We start from the raw sequence: 21,170 nt of genomic DNA, 5'->3' as shown, positions 1-21,170 counted from the left end.
GTGAAACAATGTAATTGATAAATGTGTTATTTTAAGTTTCTATCAAAAGCTGATTTTGATCGCTGTGTTCATATTTGAACTTTAAACTTTTGCATCACAGAAATAATGATACTATGAGTTTGAAAAGACTGTTTGTGAAGCTGTTTCATGAAAACTCTCTGCGGGTCAGCGGCAGCGCCAACACAGCTTTGAATGTTGTGATATATTATTTTGTCAAAGTTTAGCCTAATAGACAGATGAATTGAAAGATTGCGTGGGTGTTTGAATCGAGATCACAGTCTTTTAAAGATGAATCGTGCAGCTTTATTGTCTTATCTCTCCCTCAGCATATGAGTAGCGCGAGGGCTTTTCAGTGCATTCAGTCTCACGTCTCTTCCACGCGTCCACTTGGGATATTACAACACTCACACATTTCATCTTCTGTTAGAACGAAAGTGGCTAACTTCTGTCAACCTCATCTACAAGCAAGGACAAAAATAAAGCAATTGAAAATCGATTCTGGAATTTAAAAAAAAAGATTTTAGAATTGTAAAAAAAAGAAAATCCCGATAGCTAGGTGAATCGATTTTTCTCCCCCAGCCCTACCGAATATATAACTGTTTACCTGTTTTTAATTTACATGTAGGCCTAAATGAAAATGTTGCCCTAAAATCATTGTAGACAACAGATATAAAAAAATTAAATAAACATTACAATAAACCTCATTAACTATAAGAGGTCTGAATGTTTTCAGTCCATTTGGATAAAATGTTTATTCCTCTTCTTGTGTTATTCAAATCGGTCATCTTTGCGCAGACAACAGGCTAGTCAAGTTACCTCTAATGGATTATTTGCATCACTTTAGGACTCCCTTCAGCACGCTCAAGCTCTGCACATCAAACAGCGTTTGGGGAGCTGCGCGCCCCTGCAGGGTAATTAACTGTTCCCTCTCAGACCCTCCACTATAAAACACCTGCAGGCTTGACGGCACACTCACAAAAGCCCAAGCCCAGAACTGATTCATCAAACTGGCCCTCGAGAAGACGCACACAAAAGGCAGCAGGCCGAGGTGGCCCGTGTCTATTCCTGCCCTGCCAGCTCCTCCGAGCCACGTCCTTTTGACTCAAGCATACGTGAAGTGGATCATTACACCTGCACGCACTCCAGCCTCCTACGCCGCATCCAGTGTTTGTGTGTGTGATGATTGAAGGAGGCCGACTTGGAAGAGATACAAACGCTCGCACGCCGTTACTGTAGCGGGTTTCTGACCCCAAAGCAGAGTGGTAGCGCTCTCAAAAGCGTGCTCCTCCGAGACTTGCCGTAAAATAGAGTCGGGTGTTAAAGGCAAAGGCCTGCGCACTACTTTGTGTGTGGGTATAAATCAAAGCCGGCCCTCACATGCAGAGGCCATTTGTGCTGTGCTATTTACTTCCGCTGAGAAATAATCATTACCCTATAAAATGTGAAAGTGAAAAATGTAAAGGAGGCCTATAAATAGGCGGCGGGCAGGAATATGGATGGCCGGGCCAGACTCCCTCAAGACCACAAGACTTGGTTCCTTATGGAAATGCAATCGTTGTAGGGTACAAGAAAACAGCCCATTAGATGAACTAGTGGGGTGCGGCATTTGTAGATTTGCAGGATATTTATACAGTTAGCCTGCATTTGTTGCTTTACATAAAGCTTCGTGAATGTTTATTGAGATTAATGAAATTCTTTGTAATATTTGAACATTAATACAGCAGTGTGTTGAGCATATGGTGCAACATATGCATTTGTTTAAGGGTCAATTAATACTGACACTGATTAAATCCTGCATAATTTTTATATATATATATATATATATATATATATATATATATATATATAAATAAAAATTCTGATATTAATCACACTTACATTTTTATACGTTTTTAATACATTTTACTATATAATAATTTCACTGTTAATCTCCAAATTAATGTAGAGGCAACTTAAAGACAGTATATTTTAAATACTTGTTTAATGGCATCTTTCATGAATGAGGGCCAGTATCACTGATACTAATACAGCTACTGATGTCTCGTGAAAATGATTTTTCCCCCCCAATTATAAACACTAATTATAGCTATTCAACATTGCAGTGTAATTGAAAGCTATCCATTTTTTTTACATTTTATTTGGCTTAAAAAAATATAACAACTTTTAATTTAAGTGAACTTCAAACAATCCTCACATAAACCCCCAATAAATGTCATATTTACCTGTGCCAGGCTTTACCAGTCTGCACTCCATGAATTATAAATTAAATATAGATTAATCCTTATGAAAGATTCAAAAGTTCTTTAGTCAATAGCATACAATCATTAACATTATTCTTTAATTGAACGGTGTTAAATATCTTAATTGTCCAGTTAGTCAGATAGTAGATCAAAAGTGCTCTTTGACAAGTAAAAATTCATAAATGGCATCGTTAAATAGCTGCAAAATCAACGGGACCATATCCTGAAACTTCAAACATGTCTTGAGCTTCTCCATGGCGACTTGTACTTCTATGCTCGTGTTTCTTTTTCGGCACTGATTAAAATAAATGTGCAAATGTCGGTCCTTTTTAATTTCCAACTATTCCATCATTAATGATCAGCCTCACTGTCATAAAAAGGATTCTTATAATCATGGCCACTGCTTTTACTATATTCACAGGCTCAAAGCGGCCTTTCATGTGCTCTTCATACCATGCTCTTCTACTGTTGGCTTTCCTTTCCTTCATGCACTTTTGAATTCATCTGCGTATGATCTGGTCTGCGTGAACACCTGTGAGGAAAGGCTAATTTAGGTCCAGAACCAGTTAACATCCAGACTCCTTGATCCAACCCTCCACCCTTTCTTCTTACTTCTTTCTTTTTCATGCATGAAAAAGTAGCCAAGAAACCGGGAATAAAGGACATTAGGGCAGCCTGCCATCACATGATCACTTAAGTTGCCCTGTTGTGCTTGCTAGGCTACCGATGGGTTCAGTTATGTCCACTTTTATTATTCTGGACATGGGAACACTGGGTGAATCTATTCTTTGATGAACTTTTCCTGCTTCAAAGAAAGAAGTATGCAGTCCATGCACACTTATTGGAAATGTGATATAAAATCACTTCAGCCTCCAGGAGTTGATGCCTTGTAAAATTGCCAATTACTCATAATTTCCACATAACTGAAGGCTGCATTGATTCATGATGGACACCCACGCACAATAAAGACTTCTAGCTTGTTCTCTTTTAGCATTTAAGGACAGGGTTAGGAGTGTTAGAAAAGTTAACTGATATAAAGCAACATATTTTAATGTTGCTTGCTCATAAATGTAAAAATGAATAATGTTAATGTGCAAAATGTATAGCCTAGATTAAATCTATAATAATTTCTAGACTTGCAATGCCAGCAAGATAACTCTAATTAAATTTTTGACCTTTTTGTTGAATTATTTTCATTGAACAATATGGAAAATTATGAAAGGGATTGGATTTTTATGGCCCATTTTTTCCTATTTCTGTTTTTTTCAAAATTTGTTCTGCATTATGTAAAATTGTAATACATTTCTGTCACAACTTCAAGTTCAACTAAACTTTCTCCTGTGCCTGAGTATATGTGCAGTAGACGAAAGTATGCTGTGTGTTGTTCACACAACTTCATGAATGAACTCCGTGACATTATTCTGGAGTTTTCCCTCTACTCCGAATCGCTAAACTCGCAGTCCATGTCTTCACCCAGAGACGCAAAGAAAGAGATGCAGCGTTGGCTAACCCAGTTACAGCAGCATTGCGATGTTCATCACAGCGCCGGATAACCTTCCAATACGACCATAGAAATGTGTTTTGCATTTGATGTAAGTAGATTAAAACAGTGGCCGGGAACTGTATCTGACTTGTTCATTTGTATAATGGTGGTAAAAGTAACCTCTCTTCTTAGCGAATAATCAGAATAATGAAAATTGCATTTAAACTGGAGTGAAGAGGTTTGCTCGTGTCATGTAAACATCTTACTGAGATTAAGTCATTATCGCTGCTCATGTAAACGTAGTCAATGTTGAATTCAAACTTACATTTCTGGCACCATGTCTCCATGTGTAGAACCTCTAACCACCAATCCACAGCTCTAACTATCTTTATTTATGTTAGTTATAAGACATTTTTTGCATTCAATAATTTTAACGGAGTGAGTGAAGAAACAGATCAAAGTGTGAAGTCTTTCTATGCGACTATGCAGCAAAACTCCCGCTTAAGTTGTTAGTCATCTCCCAGGTCTCTATTTCAAGTAGGTTGCCTACTGTCATCATAGCGTGTAATGGCCCTTTTTGTCATGCTAAGCTATGTATAGCTTCTTAGTTGTTGGCCTCTTTTCAGTATGTTAATTTTACAAGCAATGCAGCTGTGTAAACCACGTGCACACCGTAAATAGCCAGTGGAAAAAGCGCAGATGAATGTTTCTCTAGACAGTTGGGTGTTGTCGAAATGTGTTGCGTGCGTGTGTATACAGTCATCTCCAGAACATGCGACTCCTGTAATCATTCTTGTTTGGGTGCTTTTGTGCTGATATCATGTGGCATTTTTAATTGATTCTGTTAATGAGGGTGTTAGCAAAGGGCTGCGGATGGAAACCGCTGATGCCCTGAAGTCATTTTGACACGGAATAGGTCAATCAGAGAAGCTTTGCTGCCAGCCTCAATCTGTACTGCTTGAAACTGAAGTAGAGCTAACCAACAATGAGAGCAACCCATCCCGTGCTGACACTGGCAAATGCCAGACAGACTCTTTACCAAAGGGGCAAAATGATATACACCTGTCACCTGCAGAGGGGGTTATTGGCCATGAAACTCCATCCATCCATCCATCCATCCATCCATCCATCCATCCATCCATCCATCCATCCATCCATCCATCCATCCATCCATCCATCCATCCATCCATCCATCCATCCATCCATCCATCCATCCATCCATCCATCCATCCATCCATCCATCCATCCATCCATCCATCCATCCATCCATCCATCCATCCATCCATCCATCCATCCATCCATCCATCCATCCATCCATCCATCCATCCATCCATCCATCCTTCCTTCCTTCCTTCCTTCCATCCTTCCTTCCTTCCTTCCTTCCTTCCTTCCTTCCTTCCTTCCTTCCTTCCTTCCTTCCTTCCTTCCTTCCTTCCTTCCTTCCTTCCTTCCTTCCTTCCTTCCTTCCTTCCTTCCTTCCTTCCTTCCTTCCTTCCTTCCTTCCTTCCTTCCTTCCTTCCTTCCTTCCTTCCTTCCTTCCTTCCTTCCTTTTAATATCGATTATTAATTTTTTTTTAGTGATATCAATACAACAATTCAAACATTAAGTCCTTTTATTTTAAAATAATTTTGTTGTCAAAGCATTATAATCTAATTATTTTCATTTTATCATACAATAATTTTCTTTATGTCCTCCCCTGAAATGTCACATTTACAAACAGCATTTCATGTTCACTTTAAAACTCAACTGTCCCTGTGTCATTGCATTTTGATTTGTCATTCTGATCAATGGAATTGCGTAAATACACTGAACAATTTATAAACGCAACACTTTTGTTTTTGCCCCCATTTTTCATGAGCTGAACTCAAAGATCTAAGATCATTTTCTATGTACACAAAAGGCCTATTTCTCTCAAATATTGTTCACAAATCTGTCTAAATCTGTGTTAGTGAGCACTTCTCCTTTACTTTGCCAAGATAATCCATCCACCTCACAGGTGTGGCATATCAAGATGCTGATTAGACAGCATGACTATTGCACAGGTGTGCCTTAGGCTGGCCACAATAAAAGGCAACTCTAAAATGTGCAGTTTATTTTGTTCAGTGTAGTTAAACAAAAAAAATCATAATAGGGAGATAATACATTGCCAACAGGAGCGTCCATTGACGACTGTCTCAAACTGCTAATTGGTGCCCAGAATTATTCACTTTAGTCACATTTTGAAGTTTTGTAAAGGAAGAACTTAGTCAGAGTGTGTTACATAAGTACACTTTTTTTGGGAGCTCGGGTGTGTTTCATTAATTTAAAAACGTACTCTTCCAATACTAATTACATACTCGTAGAGAGGCTGTTTAAATGTGTGGCTTTAATGACTAGTTTCTTCCCCAGAGAAAATGCGTCACGCAGGCAGTTTCTACAATCCTTAATGTGGAGACAAATTTAGCTAAACTGCAAAAATGGCTATCAGAAACAAATCTTCGGTGGCAACAAACCCTGTCCTGCTCGCACTGCCACTCAAATCTCAGACGCGGGGTTGGTGCTTAATTAGTGTTATTAACCTTCAACAAACCGGGCTGATTTTATTTTGCCATGGTGACAGCTTCAGCTCCATTTCTCCGTTCACCGGCATGAGGTATTTTAATTGGCTCGAGCTCCTCGATCCACTCAGCCCTGACAACGCGCAGAGACGGACGTTCACCGCGGTGAGCGACATGTAAATGGCCTTTCTATGAAAGGAGTGTTTCTTTTTTTTGTGTGTAACCCCTCGCTCATATTCCTTCAGTACAGTGAGGACACGGCGAGCTCACCCGAGCTGCACGCCGCAGTGAAGTGACAACCGAGCAATCATTAAAAATTTTGATGGCTGCTGCACGCACAGGCCCATCTCCCGGCTTGATGTAAAGAAAAGCGCGCAGCCATCTTTTGTATTTGCTCTCTGTCACCGACGAAAGCTCAGGCCTAATTTATTCCTTCTCATCGTCGGCTCTGCGAAGACAACTCGTCTTCACTGTTTCTTACTTACACATACGCTTTATTGTGCCCACATTAATGTTAAGGCTTTCGAGCAGCTGTAGACTCAACAAGCAGATATTAGGTTCTTAATGGGAGGTCGTTATTGAAGGTTTGGGTTTTGTGTGTAAAAATAATGAAGCAATCTTTGGGTTGACATTTGTGGTTAACCTGTATGTTTTTTTATTTAGTTTTATAATGTCCTAAAATGGATATCTTGAGATCAGGATGACATATATTATTTAATGATTCCAAATAGCATATACACGGATTCTGAATTAAAATTGAATTTATTCAAAAATTAAAGTAACACATTTTGCTCAATACTTAGACCACCAAAATATTTGAAACCAAATTGCTGTTAATTAGCTAACTTAGTTAAGTCAACCTTTATTTATATAGCGCTTCACACAATACAGATTGTTGCGGCTTTACAGTGATAACAGGAAAATGTCTTCAACAAAGCGGGCTGATTTTAACTACGTGGAAACAGTTATCGGTAAATGTCGATAATAAAGGTTAAACAATTAATCTCTAAATGTGCATCAAGTGTGGGTCACGGTGTGGTCTGCTTATAATGTGAGTTGAAAAAGATAAGAGAACAAGGTTAACTACATTTTTACGCTCACATTTCAAACATTTTAATAGGCAGGGATGCAGGGTTAAAACAATTGCCAGCCTACACTCTGAATTTAAAGGTCTACCTTCAGTTTTCACACCAAAATAAAGACTTGGGGGTTTTAACTCTAAACAAAATGTAAAAAAGAAGAATTTAAAACCAAATATATTTTGGTTTTGTAATGTAAAACAATTTAAAAAATGCCCCAACGATGGAATCCAATGGCATTGGCAAACGTATATATTACGTCTTTTACTTGCGTTTCAGGAAAGTTGACTTAATTGGATAATTTAGTTTAAATTTCGAATAATTACAACATTTAGTCTGTGATTAATAATTTAGATCTGTTTTAATGTGGTTATTTGATAATTCGTGTGTTTCCTTGTGCAAAAACACCAAGCTCCACTTAATCTACTGGAAATGATGATTTCAGAAGAATACAGAATAAGTCAATGGAATCCTAATTGAAGGATTTATTGATCATGTAACTGATAATAATATTGAGTTTCAGAAGTGGACCTGGTCCTGTACCTAGTACATATTCTCGTTTTAAACTGTGAGTGTGGGTCTATAGTATTGTGACCACTGTATTTGGTTACACCCATTCAAAGAATATTTTTGCATCTTTTTTTTTTTGCAATAATTTCCTCTGGCACTCGACGAATGGGCTTCAAGTTTTAACATATGATTTATCAATTGATATTTGCAATTCAGTTTGAAGGGTCTCCAGTAGCGTGGCTCTTTGACAGGTCTCATTAACACAATGGGTGTTGTGTTCTCGTCGGATCGGGTTCCTCGTGCGAGGTGACGCAGGCCAGCCGTTCCCGCGGAAGCTCGTGATTGTCAGGAGCGCTTCTCCTGACCCTAATTCTATTACCAGATTCACACGTCCACCTTCACTGGAGATTATTACACAGAGGGAGGGTTTGTTCCTGTAGCCGTGCCGGGAATGGTTGATGCATCTTATTTAGTTTGTTTGTTTCTTTCACAGGGGTGTAAGGGACTGCTGCTGTCACGATGGACGCCCAATCACAAGGCCAGCAGCCGCCGGTGCCAGTGTTTCAGCCACAGGTTTGTGTTCTCTCACACATAAACACAAACACACATACAGTCTAGCCAAACTTTCTTTTGTAATCTCATTATATAGCAGTTCTACAAAGACACTTGAGTTTTTTTTTTGTTTTCGGCGTCTACCATCCTGACTCAACACCTGCTTGCTTAGCAGCATGTAGCACGAGCCTGTCGCCCTCTTCCACATCCACATCTGCCCCCTTCAAATCTCCCCGTGTCTGTCAATCCACCCGCAGAGAGACAGGCGGCGGTCTGCTCCGGCTGTCTCTCTGCTGTGCCGGGTGAGAGGTGATAATGAGATTCTGCTCTCTGCACAATCAGTGTTTCCTGCACACAGGAGCCATCATGTGTTTCCAGTGCCAGAGACAGAGGTGTTGGAAATCTGCTGCTTTTAGCAGTCTTTTGGTCTCTCTCTTTTCATCGTTCTCTCTCTTAATCTCTTTTGTCGTACTTCCTTTTCACACGCCCAGACTAATTTCCTCCAATCATCTGACACCATTATTGTTGTCTTAATGTTTGTTCGCTTATTAATGACTGCCAATACAAGCTTTCTGAACATCAGATATCACTCATTTATTTATTCATTTTTACATGGGCAGTGTCTTTCTTGTGCGTGTAAATCAGTCATTAAACTTTTTTATCCTCACTAAATGGATATTTAGAAGATTTAGATTAGATTTGAAGTTTTAAAAGTGAAATGTGCCTTGTCACAGACATTTTGTTTTTGGTCATTTGGTCAGTGTAAAAACATCTTTATCTTGTGAATTCTTACATTATTATTGTTTATGGACTAATATTTTTAGTATTGTGTAATTATTAATATTGGATGTTATTAAAGGAAAACAAAACCGTATTGAAATATTACGGTTGGTAAGTTACTGCTCATTCTTGTTTATACTGTAGTAAGTTGTAGATGATTGACAAAATGTATTTTGGGTTTCCCTTATCTGGAGAGAATTTCAAAAAAGAAGAGTTTTTCCCTCTTAATTAAATTAAGACATTGTTCTTTTTAACCTTTCATTGAATAATTAATTGCTAGACTTACCATGAGCGTTCCGTTCAAACTAACATTAAATATCTTGTATACTTTGATTTGTATTTGAATTAGAAGTCTACCAGTTGACATATATTGAATTTTATGGATACCAATAGGTAAGGTAAGGGAAAAGCTGAATCCAAAAGGTTTTAAAATAAATGTTGAATGTGTATAAATTATTTTTTTGGGATGGTTCAGCCTAGACATAAAGACTACAAGAGTCCGAAATGTATTAAATCAGTTTATAAAAACTGGTTATTTTGGGGATTTTTGGTTGCAAGCTGCTTCTGGGATTTCATACAGTCTAGGTTCCTATACTCTCTCAAACATACTTATTTAAAAACGCATTGGCCGATAAATTGGAATTTGGCTTTTTTTTAAACCTTAGTTATTGCACAAAATCCAATATGCTTTTTTTAAACCTTAGTTATCGCACAAAATCCAATATCGCTCAAACTTCCTTGACCGGTCATAATGATTGGTCTTATTTTACAAAATATTGTCGAGTACAGCTGAGGGTGAGAACTTAAGGCTTATTTCATCAATAAACATATGAGACATTTGACATTAATTTGAAGGCAACACTCAAGGTAAGTCTGGCTACGGATTACACCGTGACAGCTTAAGAGAATGACTTTTACAAGACTCGCAACAAGCATTCAAGTTCAGCTCGTATTACCTTGGAAAAAAAGCAAGCGAAAATGCTGAATTGTGAATGCAATCACGCATATGATATCATATCTTAAAGTCCCCAAGGTTTGATGGAAATGCATAGGAGATGCCGGATGAGTCGGTAAGGCGTGCATATTTGATGGCTCATTTGCTCTCAGAGCGAGTGGGAGGGCGAGATCTTCAGATCCGATTTTAATCGTCACGGCGGATTTTTCGACGAAGCAAAATCCCCTTGCAAAGCAAGAGCTTTAAATACTGGAGCAGATTGAAGAGGAGCGGGGCGAAGGAGGTATAAATATTGCATGGGCCGGGCCTGGAGAGAGACGTTGATGAAAAGGATGCGAACAGGATCTCCTGCCTTGTTCCCCCCACCATGAAGATCCCCCCCTCCAGCACCAACCAACACTACCACCACCACCACTGCTACTCCACCACCTCTTCAGCGCTTCGGTTGTCCTTTCCTTGGCAGCCGCTGGCAGTGTTGTGCTGTCAGCTCACACCTAGTCTCCACGCTGCTGCCGCCCCGTCCTCCGTCATTCTCCTCCTCCTCCTATCTCGCATCCCCTGTCATGCGGCTGCATGTCTGCATTTCTCTTTCTACATTCGTGTCACCAGTGGCCAACCCTCCATCGTTTGCTGTTGCTCCTGTGATGTGTTGTCCCTTTGAGTCATTTACCCAGCATGCTTTGCTTCATCTTCCGTCTCCTCTGACCTTTTTTATTTATTTAACCGAAACGATGGATCTAAAGGCCCATTCACACCAAGACTGATAACTATTTTAGTATCCACACCAATGCACAATAACATTATATTTAATATCAATATGCTTTAGTTTTGTCGTTTTTAAATGCTTGATCTCTTTAAAGCAGGATGAATTCTGTGCTACTGTTTTTATCGTTCATCATCTGGAAAAAATCATTCTGAAAGTCATACCAACTATCATTTCTCTGTGCCGTTATCATTACAGGTGTGGTATATTCTCATAGAATTCAAATTATTTTGTCACATAATTCTATTCTCATAAAATTAGAACGATTCGTTAAAACTTTAAAGTTATTGTTATCGGTATAGTCATCATCCTTGAAGTGAAAGGTGCGATACTGTTCACTGTTGTTTAGCTACATTTTGTGAGCGTAATCCAGTCATTTCAATAGGAATCGGCGCGATTTTGAGAGTTTCGTGTGAGGATGGAAAAGTTCCCCTCGCAGATTTCACTCATTTTCAAGTTGATCTCATGAGTTTTCCGTGCTGAGAGAGAAAGCAGTTTGGTTTGACAGTGACTTCAGTGTGAGTTATGCTTTATACATTGCTACGCTATTGACAATAGACTGGCCTTTTTTTTTTCTGCAAAATTTCGCTGACATTTCATTTCCATCTAATGTGACTACCCTAATTGAAAGCGTTGCATAAAAGTTGTTCAGCATCCCAATCCAAGGCATCCTTGGCCCCTTTCCTCCCACCTCCGTGTGTTATTTTTGTTTTCTCCACTTCCTGCAGAGCGGCAACAAGCCCTTTGAGCTTTCGCCCCTCCTGCAAGCTGCAATCTGTACAAACTGCGTCACGCCGCTGTCGAGTGACCCCGGCGGTCGTGGAGATCCTCGGCTGCTGCGGTTCATCTCGTGTCAGCTCAGTGCTCTAAATTGTGTGACAGCGCAGAGCCACGGATGAGACAAGCTGTCAGTCAGGGCGCCCCTGCTGCCCTTTGAAGGCGAGGCCAGGGGGCAGAAAGGTGCCGCAAATGGCCTGTGAAGTTTACATACACTGCCCACTGCTAAACAGATTACCTCTAATGAAGTGTCTGGAGCTCAGGCCGCGTCAGGCCTAATCCTGGCTGGCAGTGCGTCCCTTCGGCTGCCAAAAAAGCCGCCACCCTCTGGCCTCCTCCCGCCGCTATGCCGGCCTCCCCAGCGCTGGGAGGTGCCCATCGTTAATCAGGCCGGACAGTGCGCGAGCTGACATGCAAATGTAGGTCATTGCATATGTAAATGTGTGATTAGCGAGCCGCATGCCAGAACACATTAGCTCGACTTTGCTCTCAGCATGCGCTTGTCATGCCGCTTTAGAGGCTCATGCTAACATTTGTCAAGCGACCATGTGGGGAGTGAAAGCAATGCCTTGCCCCTCTGCGGACCATCCGCTGCTGACCAAATCAACACGAAATGTATGCATCTATGGGGCAATGACGTATAAGAGTGTCTAGAATAAAGAATAGGAAAATCTACATTAAAAAAAAAAAACTCAAGTTGTGTGCTCTGTGTATTTATGTTGGATTCATATGGTTTTGCAAATTATACTATTTTCATGAAAAGTTCATGTGGTGTAACTATTAAGTAAAGTTGTACCACACCTGATTGCACCACATGGTTTTATTTGGCTGAAAAAGTTTAAAATAAAAGCAGTCATGCAGATATTAATATGTATGAATTCATTTATTTTAATTTAATAAAAATAATTTAACTAATCAGTGTTATTTTAGCATTGTTTATATAATATCTTATTTATTATTTTGAATGACCATTTATTAAATTTTTTTCAGTTTGTGTATCATTTAGCTTTTTTAATTTTTTTTCCATTTTTTTCCATTTCTTTTTAGCTTCAATTATTTCCATTTTCATTTTATTTTTAGTACTTTAACTTATTTTATTTCAGTTAGAGCACCCTGTTTTTTCCCCCGTAGAAAAACATGAACTTTCCAACTTGCTATTGTTTAAATAATATATATTTTTTTCCATTAACCTCTCTAGATTTGACACAAAATAACTAAATGTTGCCAAGAAACCTGGTGTATTTTTATATTAGCTTGATATTGTTGCATTTAGTCACATCCAGCTTTCTCTCTTCGCTGTGGTGGCAGAAAAGAGAGCGCTTCTTCTTCTGCACCAGATGTGTCCCTGGACAAAGGGGCTGAGAGCGTGTTGTCACATGGAAAAACAAGCTACCTCAGTGTGTTAATTGGATGGGGCAATTCTTTGGCTCACACCTTTTTTTTTCCCCCTTAAAGCTGTCAAGTTAAAAAACAATGAAATTCTTAAATTGGTCGCCCCTTGATCTACATCCACCCCTCCGGCATCTAGTCAAGTTGCAGTGCTTCCTCCAACTCATTTATTTCAGTTCAACCTGTTATATATATCAGACAGTTTTACACAATAATGTTGATGGATTTGACAGATCGTCCAAGTATTCTTGTATTGTAAGAAAGACACTGATGCCGTTCACACTGAGCTGTCATTTGTTGCCATGACTGAATATCTTAATGGATGAGCGTTTCAGAGAGTTGTGTGAAGCTTAAGCTTAACTTGGAACCGTAATATGAAAATGCATGCCAAGACTATAAATAAAAGAGATTTCATTTGTTGACAAGACTACAATTGTGTCATCCTTCCCCTACCGTTGCCATCTTCACAATATAATTTGCCTTCAAGGCCATCTTATGGCCAACTTTGGGTAGTTCGCCATGACATGACATTGCGTTCCACTATCTGTCACCTCCAGTAGCCAGAACGTTTGCGGGATTAAAGTTTACACTCCAAAAGCCTCTAAAGGTCAGAGTGTTAATTTATTTATTTATTTATTTGCTCACGCCATCTCCGAGGGGCTAATTCTGGGTTTTGTTTAGATTTTTAATTTTAGAGCACAAGTGTCAAGGCGCCGCACGAATTCTTGGGAAGAACACTCGGGGCAGTTTGTCACTAACTGGTCCAGCATAAGTCACTTCAGAAGTAGGGATGTCACCACTCGCCTGATTTGTCCAGACAGTATACGGCAAAGATTCATACGGCGTTTTGGATTCAACGTGGATGGTTAATGTTGATTCGTTCCCACACTCTCTTGCCCTGACATATCGCCCTAATGACACCTATCCCCGATGCCCTCGAGAGTTTTCTTACATCTCTTGGCATATAAACAAAAACAATCACAGGGTTTGGCTAGCAATGGCCGATCTTTGGGGACATGTTTGTTTTGTCAAGACGATTGGAAAAGCGCAAAACAAAAGCTGTCTGATGTTCATTTGATGTTCATTTCTCTTTCTTGAAATGTACTTATTATCTTGTTCTTCATTTCCAGAAAATCCAACAGGATATGGGCTATAACAATTTAGCCAATTTTGCCATTATAAAGAAGATCGGGAGGGGACAGTTCAGCGAGGTTTATCGAGCTACGTACATACTAGACCATACTCCAGTAGCTTTGAAAAAAGTGCAGGTAAGATCTTGCTTTTGTCATGTAATGTTTTTATGCCCTCAAAAAAAGAGTCCAATTCTCACGATTCTAGTTGCTTATTAACATGCATATTATTACTAGGATATTGGCTATTTAATAGTACTCAAAAAGCACATATTAATGCCTTATTCTGCATGACCATATTCTACATCCCTTAATGTTTGCAATTAGGTTTTTAGTGTATGTTTTAAGTTGGTAAATTATAGGCCTGGCATTATAGCTAAATGTATTTGCTCTGAAATGGCTTGAAATAACCTTAAAATGTCCCTTAAGACATTTAACATTGTGAAATGTTCTATTTTATTTAAGTTTACATTATTAAATATTAATATTGGGGTTAAATATTTACATTATATTGACTTGTACCAATTTTGTTAATTACATACACATAACATTGTTAATATTACAAATGAATAATGTTAAGTGTGAATAAGTCTTGCAAATAGCTGTATTGTTAATTTTCTGTTACAACACTTGTTTAACCCTCCGGTACTGTTCACATGATTTATGTATTTTATTTATTTTTTCAATGAAATGATTGTACTATATTTTAGTTCAATAATGTTTATACATTTTTTTGTATTTTTAGATTTTATGGTACTAAATTATATTTATGTTGTAGTTATAATCCATTATTCGCTTTTTGAGCATAGACTTGTAAATAAAATGTCCTACTTTAGCGGTCACAAATCTCGAATGCTTTGGAGCATAGACTTCAGTTTGGTCTCTTTTTAAAGACTATAATTGGCAGTTTATTGATGAAGTGAAGTTTTAAAAAACGAACTTGAATCCCATTTTTAACTTTTATAGGAAATATATATTTTCCAAAACACGTTTTACTCTAAAACGGAGAAAATCAAAGCCATAAATCTAAACAAGATGTGTTCCAAATGAGCTTTCACTAAGAATTTTGACAGCCAACAGTAAAAGTGTGACTTTTTTTAAGGACCATTTAACCTTTTTGAATCATGTCCATGATTTTTTTTTTTTTTTTTTACACAGCAAGTTCCAAAACCTTTACCAAGTTTCATACCATCCCAAAACCCCCAAAATATTTAGGTAAAAAATGACCGAACAGCTCCAGAGGGTTAAGTCTATGCAATAAAATCATTGCAAATAAATATATTAAAGGTCCCATGACATGCTACTTTTTGTAGGCTTTAATATAGGCCTTAGTGGTCCCTAGTACTGTATCTGAAATCTCTTTCCAAAAATTCAGCCTCGGTGCAGAATTATAGCCACTACAAGCCAGTCCCAGAATGAGCTTCCTTCAGACAGGCCGTTTCGGTGTCTGTAGCTTTAAATACTAATGAGGAGGAGAAAGGCGGCGCGAGGTGGAGGGTGGGTGTGGCCTTGACCATCTTGCGCAACGGGACCGTGGCGTGCATGTTTACGTTGGATATAGCAATGGCAAGAAGACACGCAGTCTTTCAAGCATTTCAGTTTGACCCAGAATCTGATCCAGATGGAGAAGCAACGGATGAAGAAGTTGCAACTCAGCGGCTCCAGCAGGACGTTTCCGAATGGTCAGTTTAAAATATTATGTCTGGATACGGTACTTTATTCGGATGGTTTAGTTATTATCATGTAGCTAACGCGAACCTACTGTTGCCTTTTCATGAGAGATCTGTAACGTCTGTATTTATCTTATTACAATATCATCAAGCTCTGCGATCTTGAAATGCGGATATCGCGCGCGCCATATAACCAACAGGAAAACGGTTATCCAAATAACAAAGACGTGTACAACACTCACGTTACAGTGTGTGTATTCACACACATAAACTGCATAGCTGCATAGCTAATGTTACAGCCACATTCTACGTGTAAAATCTAGGTAACGTTAACCATAAACAGTAAAGCAACACACTTATATATCATTAGTTGACTTACTTGTCCGAGGTGTGTAGCTGAGCCAAAGAGAGTGATCCAGACTTTAGTTTCAGACGTTCAGCAAGCCCAGCTCTGTATTGACCCTTCGGTGTTCATTTGTACATCCAATTATTGAGCAATTGTTATGCTTCGCTCGCTCAAAAGCCATGATATCTCTCGTCTCGTGGACAAACTAAAATCGCGCGCGCGCGTTCCTACTTCCTAGCGCATTTTCTCATGGGCGGAAAATCTCTGGGCGGGCAAAGCAGAGACAGGGGAGGTAACATTTCCTCCTTATGACGTCATAAGGAGGAGATTCAAGATCAGCGCGTATGAACCTCCATTTTCTCAAAGGCAGAGAAAGATAGCAAAAGCTCGATTTACACCGATTGAAATTTTTAGAAACTTGGGGACCATATACAGGCTAGGGGAACTCATATTAATGTTAAAAAACCTCAGAAAGTGAAAATTTCATGTCATGGGACCTTTAAAATAATAGGTATGCCGCCCAGTCATAGTAAATGATTAAGCGTGAATCTAAACCTTCCAGAGTTGATTGTAGTCCATGTATCTTGATGAACAAGATTTGTTCATCTGAAGGGAAATACAAATACTTTAAATGTACTTTTTTTTTACAATGCGTAATTCCAAATGAAACAACTTTAATCCAAAAGTATTGGTTTAGCGATTTTTTTTTATTCTTTTTTTTACATCGAGTCGTGAATTTTGCACAACAAAAACAAATGAGATAAAAACAGTATTGGGTTGAACGATTCAGTACACTTCAGTACATTTGCTCAAATTTCATCTGATTGGCTCTTGCGCTGATAATCACGATTGAATGCGTTTCTTTTCTTGCCATAAACATATTCACAGACACAGCCAGCTCAAAACACAGTTTCCTGTGGATGTGCAAAGCAGACGTGCTGGAAGAAATAATTGGCAAGCTCTAGATTAAAAAGAGCAGTGCCCGGATACCATCGCTTCTGCTTTCCCAACACACACACACACACACACACACACACACACACACACACACACACACACACACACACACACACACACACACAGCTCCTCCACCACAGTGGTCGTCTCCCTCACTACCACTGACTTTATTAACACTAATGATGAGCTGAGAAAGAATTGGTATTTTTGTATATGCCATTATAAAATGACAGGTAGTAACACACTTAACTCTGTGAATATATCCCATAATGCAGTTCATCCATGCAATACTGCCACTTGTTCTATTCTTATAGTAGATACATATTGACTTAAAAATACAAGCTTTCTTTATAACACTTTTAGAGCTGCAGAAACGTAATATTTCTTACATATTGCAATGCAAACTTCAATGAACTTCACTATGATTTTTGCATGTGGTTCAAGAGCTTGTCAGGGTGGAAGTCCACTATGGGCAACATTTCCACCTTTTGTGATTAGGATAATGAATATACGTGATGTTTCCTGATGCAAATATTGTGCAACCCTGATTGCATGAATGAAGAATGTAATATTTGCTTCAGGGCTAGTTTTACGCTCTTTAGGCTAGAAAGTTTTGGTTTGATTTTAGACTTTTGGCCTTGCGATGTTAACATTTCTGTTTGCTGTTTACACTGTGTGCTTTATCATAATCAGGACAGACATGATCAAAACAGTGTTTTAACAGATACATCTAACATGCTGTCAGGATTATCAGCTTTTGATTTTGTAAAACAAGATTGTTTGTGCTGTTTTAGAATAAGTTAGGGGCCGTTCACACAGAAAGGCATCTTTGCATCTAAAAACGCTCAGGAATGGTTTTTTAAAAAAAGCGCAGACCGTGAGGGTATCAAGATGTCTTTTTGAGACGTGATGCAATAACGGAAATAACAGAAATAAAACAGTTGCCATGCCAACTTGCTACTGTAAACAAACGCTTGCCCTGCCTCCGGGGTCTTCTGATTGGTCCACTGTTTTGGAACTGACATTGATGTAGTGTTGTCACGATACCAAAATTCTTGTTTCGATACCGATACCAAGTCAAGTATTGCGATTTTGATACTTTTTCGATACTTTTCCTGAAAAGGGAGAGACACTCTCAAATATCACTGCTGTGCTTTATTTTAAAACCGGGACAACATTCTAATCATATAACACACTAATAAATGAACATATGAACAGCAGATATATTAAACATTTGAACAAAATATGAAATATGAAATATAAAAAATAAATTAAAGCAATGACATTCAAGGAAAAAAAAGAAATAAATTTAGCAGCATTATCTCATCTATCATAAGAAACATAAGAGCTTTATCTTGATTCTGAACTTTGAATAAAAATATGAACAGCGATTATATTAAACAATGTTTAATATTGGTAACATATGATAAGCCTCATTGGTGATATATTTGACATGTGGGGAGAGAGTTGTGGAAGGCCTATACTTCATGTTAAGCATAAATATATAGCAGCAAAGACAACAATGGGCTACAGAATAATTCGTTCTGTATTGAGAGGTGCAATATTTGAAAATCGATAATATTTTTTTAAATTACATTTATATTGTATTTATGTCAAAACTTTCAAACATCAAAATGTCATTTATTAATATGTATTCGTGTCAAAATGACATCGAAACATCTTTTCCTATTCTATTTTGCCTGGAAACGCTTCCAACAGGCTTGCGTGTCGCGTGAAAAATAGGCGTCGGTTCTATTTAGCATACACGCGTTTTCCGCGTGTCTCGAGCTGCGCCCAGACGCGTGTGTCACGCAGGCAGTTAACATGGGAGCCGAAATAAAAACGGACACGACACGCAGACAGTGTGTCGCCGGCCTTACAAATCTGGAACGTGGTCATTCTTAGAAGTATGATACTAATAAATTAAGGAATCGTGACGTTTTTCATTTCCTATTTACTTTTGAAGTATCGGTGCACCGTGCAACAGAGCAAGGTAGGCAACGTACTTCCATATGTCACTCCTCGCGTCATCTTTTTCTACGAGTCGTGGACCACTTGTGCTCGCACATGCAGCCATCTCGCTGTAGTGTTTTGTCACATGACACTGACAGCGGCAGGTTCTTTGCTGCGTGCGTCAGGAAAAAACACAGACGTCCATAGGGAGGCGTTTTTTCAACAAAAAAAAAGTAAGTATCGATACTGATAAATTTAGGTATCGTGACGTTTTTAATTTCCGAGTATCGCGATACTTTTGAAGTATCGGTACACCGTGCAACACTACATTGATGAGCGGCGTGCGAGATGCTGCAAAAGACGCGAGCTCAACGGTCACACTTTACATAGAAGAACAATGGAAAAGTAGAGCATTGGAATGGAAAAATGCTTTCTGTGTGAACAGAAATTATAAGAGATAATGTACAGTCAGCTGATTATTATTATCGCAAAATAAATTGTGTTATTAGGATGGTGTTTTAAAAAATGTGTGTATTTGTATTTTACATAATTGACAAAATATTTAATATATTAATTAAAAGTAAATAAATAAGTTAATGCTAATAAATTAATACAAATATTTAAAGATGAATACATTTGTAGGTGATTAAATAAATTACGAGAATTAAATGCGAATAAAAAATATATTAATTAATACTATAAAAAATGTGTTAATAAAAATCAATAAATAAAAGATAAATACATGCATTATTTTAATGGAAAGAAAATAAGGAAAAATTAAAAGATAAATAAATGAATATGGGTAAATACATACATCGACAAATATAGTAATTAATACTAATGAATACATTCGCTTAAAAGATACTAATGAATTAAAAGTTAAATAAATAAATCAAGAATAAAGAAAATGTGAAGTGATATGACAGCCATGAAACAATCACAAATAAACTCTATAGTGTTTTTTATACAAAAATATTTGACTGCCAAGTGCTGTATCTGACCAATCAAAATCAAGTATTTTAAAGAAACATGTAATAGAAATTGGATGAGCTAAAAATGAACTCCCATCTTCTTGACAGTTCTCCAGACCATAAACACAGGTGAATATATGAAAACGGGTATGCTTGAGGCAGGAGGGGTGTAGATGTGGTGGGGCAGAGGTTTGGGGGTCCTGGGTTTCAGTGTGACGCACCCCCTCCTCCTTGCCCTACCACCCTGTACCAGTAACATTTTATTTTTACTTGTTTTTTTATTTTTCCATCTTTATGCCATAACACTCTTTCTCCTTCCTCTTTCTCTCTCCCGTTTGATCTTTTGATAGATATTCGACTTGATGGATGCCAAAGCTCGGCAAGATTGCATCAAAGAAATAGATCTCCTGAAGGTAAGAAACCAGAGAAAAGAGAGACCGACACCATGTGCCGCTATTAGGATCTCTAAAGGTGCCTCTGCCGAGACCCGATACCAGAGAAACACGGGGAGAGAGAGAGAGATTCAGAGACAGAAAACAATTGATCTGGATTAGACCTTCAGCTCTTTCTATCCGTCTCTCCCTCTTCCTTGTTCTCCTCTCTCTTTCTGTTTAGGCAAGTGCAAAACACAGTCCTCTTTGTGTCGTTCCTCCAGGCCAAGATTGACACTTTTTCTTTGCAGTGCCACAAAATACAGGTTTTATCTCGGTCTGCGGGCATTTTTTTATTTTATTTTTTGGCTAGCAATTTTTCACTATTATCTATTTTATTTTTTTTATTTTATTTTTTTTAAGATTTTTACATGCCCTGCTAACATTTTGATTGGCCACAAAGCCATGGATATGATGCAATTAAATGGTATTTAATTAAAATTATTTTACATTATATTATATTTTAATTACCAAACTATTTAAATAAAAAAAGAAAAATGTATTTATTTATCAATCACTAGTTACATTGAGGATGAAGGTAACACTGCAACATTAAGGAAATTTAGCACATTCTCCCATGAATCTTTTGATGTTTCTTAATCTCTTTTTTCTTTGTAAATCGTTTGTCGTTCATCAAACCACCTTA

The 21,170-nt window shown here is 38.2% G+C and overlaps 1 protein-coding gene and 1 long non-coding RNA gene across 2 annotated transcripts in view; one reads left to right on the top strand and one right to left on the bottom strand.

Annotated features, from left to right (window-relative positions):
* Nucleotides 1–21,170, top strand: part of nek7 (NIMA-related kinase 7) — a 65,662-nt gene that overhangs the window by 9,916 nt on the left and 34,576 nt on the right. Inside the window, exons 2-4 of the mRNA XM_082138400.1 lie at nucleotides 8,344–8,423; nucleotides 14,197–14,334; nucleotides 20,444–20,506. Coding sequence (XP_081994526.1) covers nucleotides 8,370–8,423; nucleotides 14,197–14,334; nucleotides 20,444–20,506 — 255 coding nt within the window. The 5' untranslated portion in view covers nucleotides 8,344–8,369. The remainder of the gene's footprint in view (nucleotides 1–8,343; nucleotides 8,424–14,196; nucleotides 14,335–20,443; nucleotides 20,507–21,170) is intronic.
* LOC309475582 lies at nucleotides 17,117–19,582 on the bottom strand. Its single transcript, XR_014197738.1, has 3 exons — nucleotides 19,446–19,582; nucleotides 17,252–18,187; nucleotides 17,117–17,213 (listed from the first exon to the last, which is right to left on the bottom strand). It is a non-coding gene; the product is annotated as an uncharacterized lncRNA (long non-coding RNA).

This window comes from Leuciscus leuciscus (genome assembly GCF_965113295.1).
Source record: "Leuciscus leuciscus genome assembly, chromosome: 15".
NCBI lineage: Eukaryota > Metazoa > Chordata > Actinopteri > Cypriniformes > Leuciscidae > Leuciscus > Leuciscus leuciscus.
The sequence above is the reverse complement of the archived record's forward strand: the minus strand, read 5'-3'. Positions and strand labels throughout refer to the sequence as shown.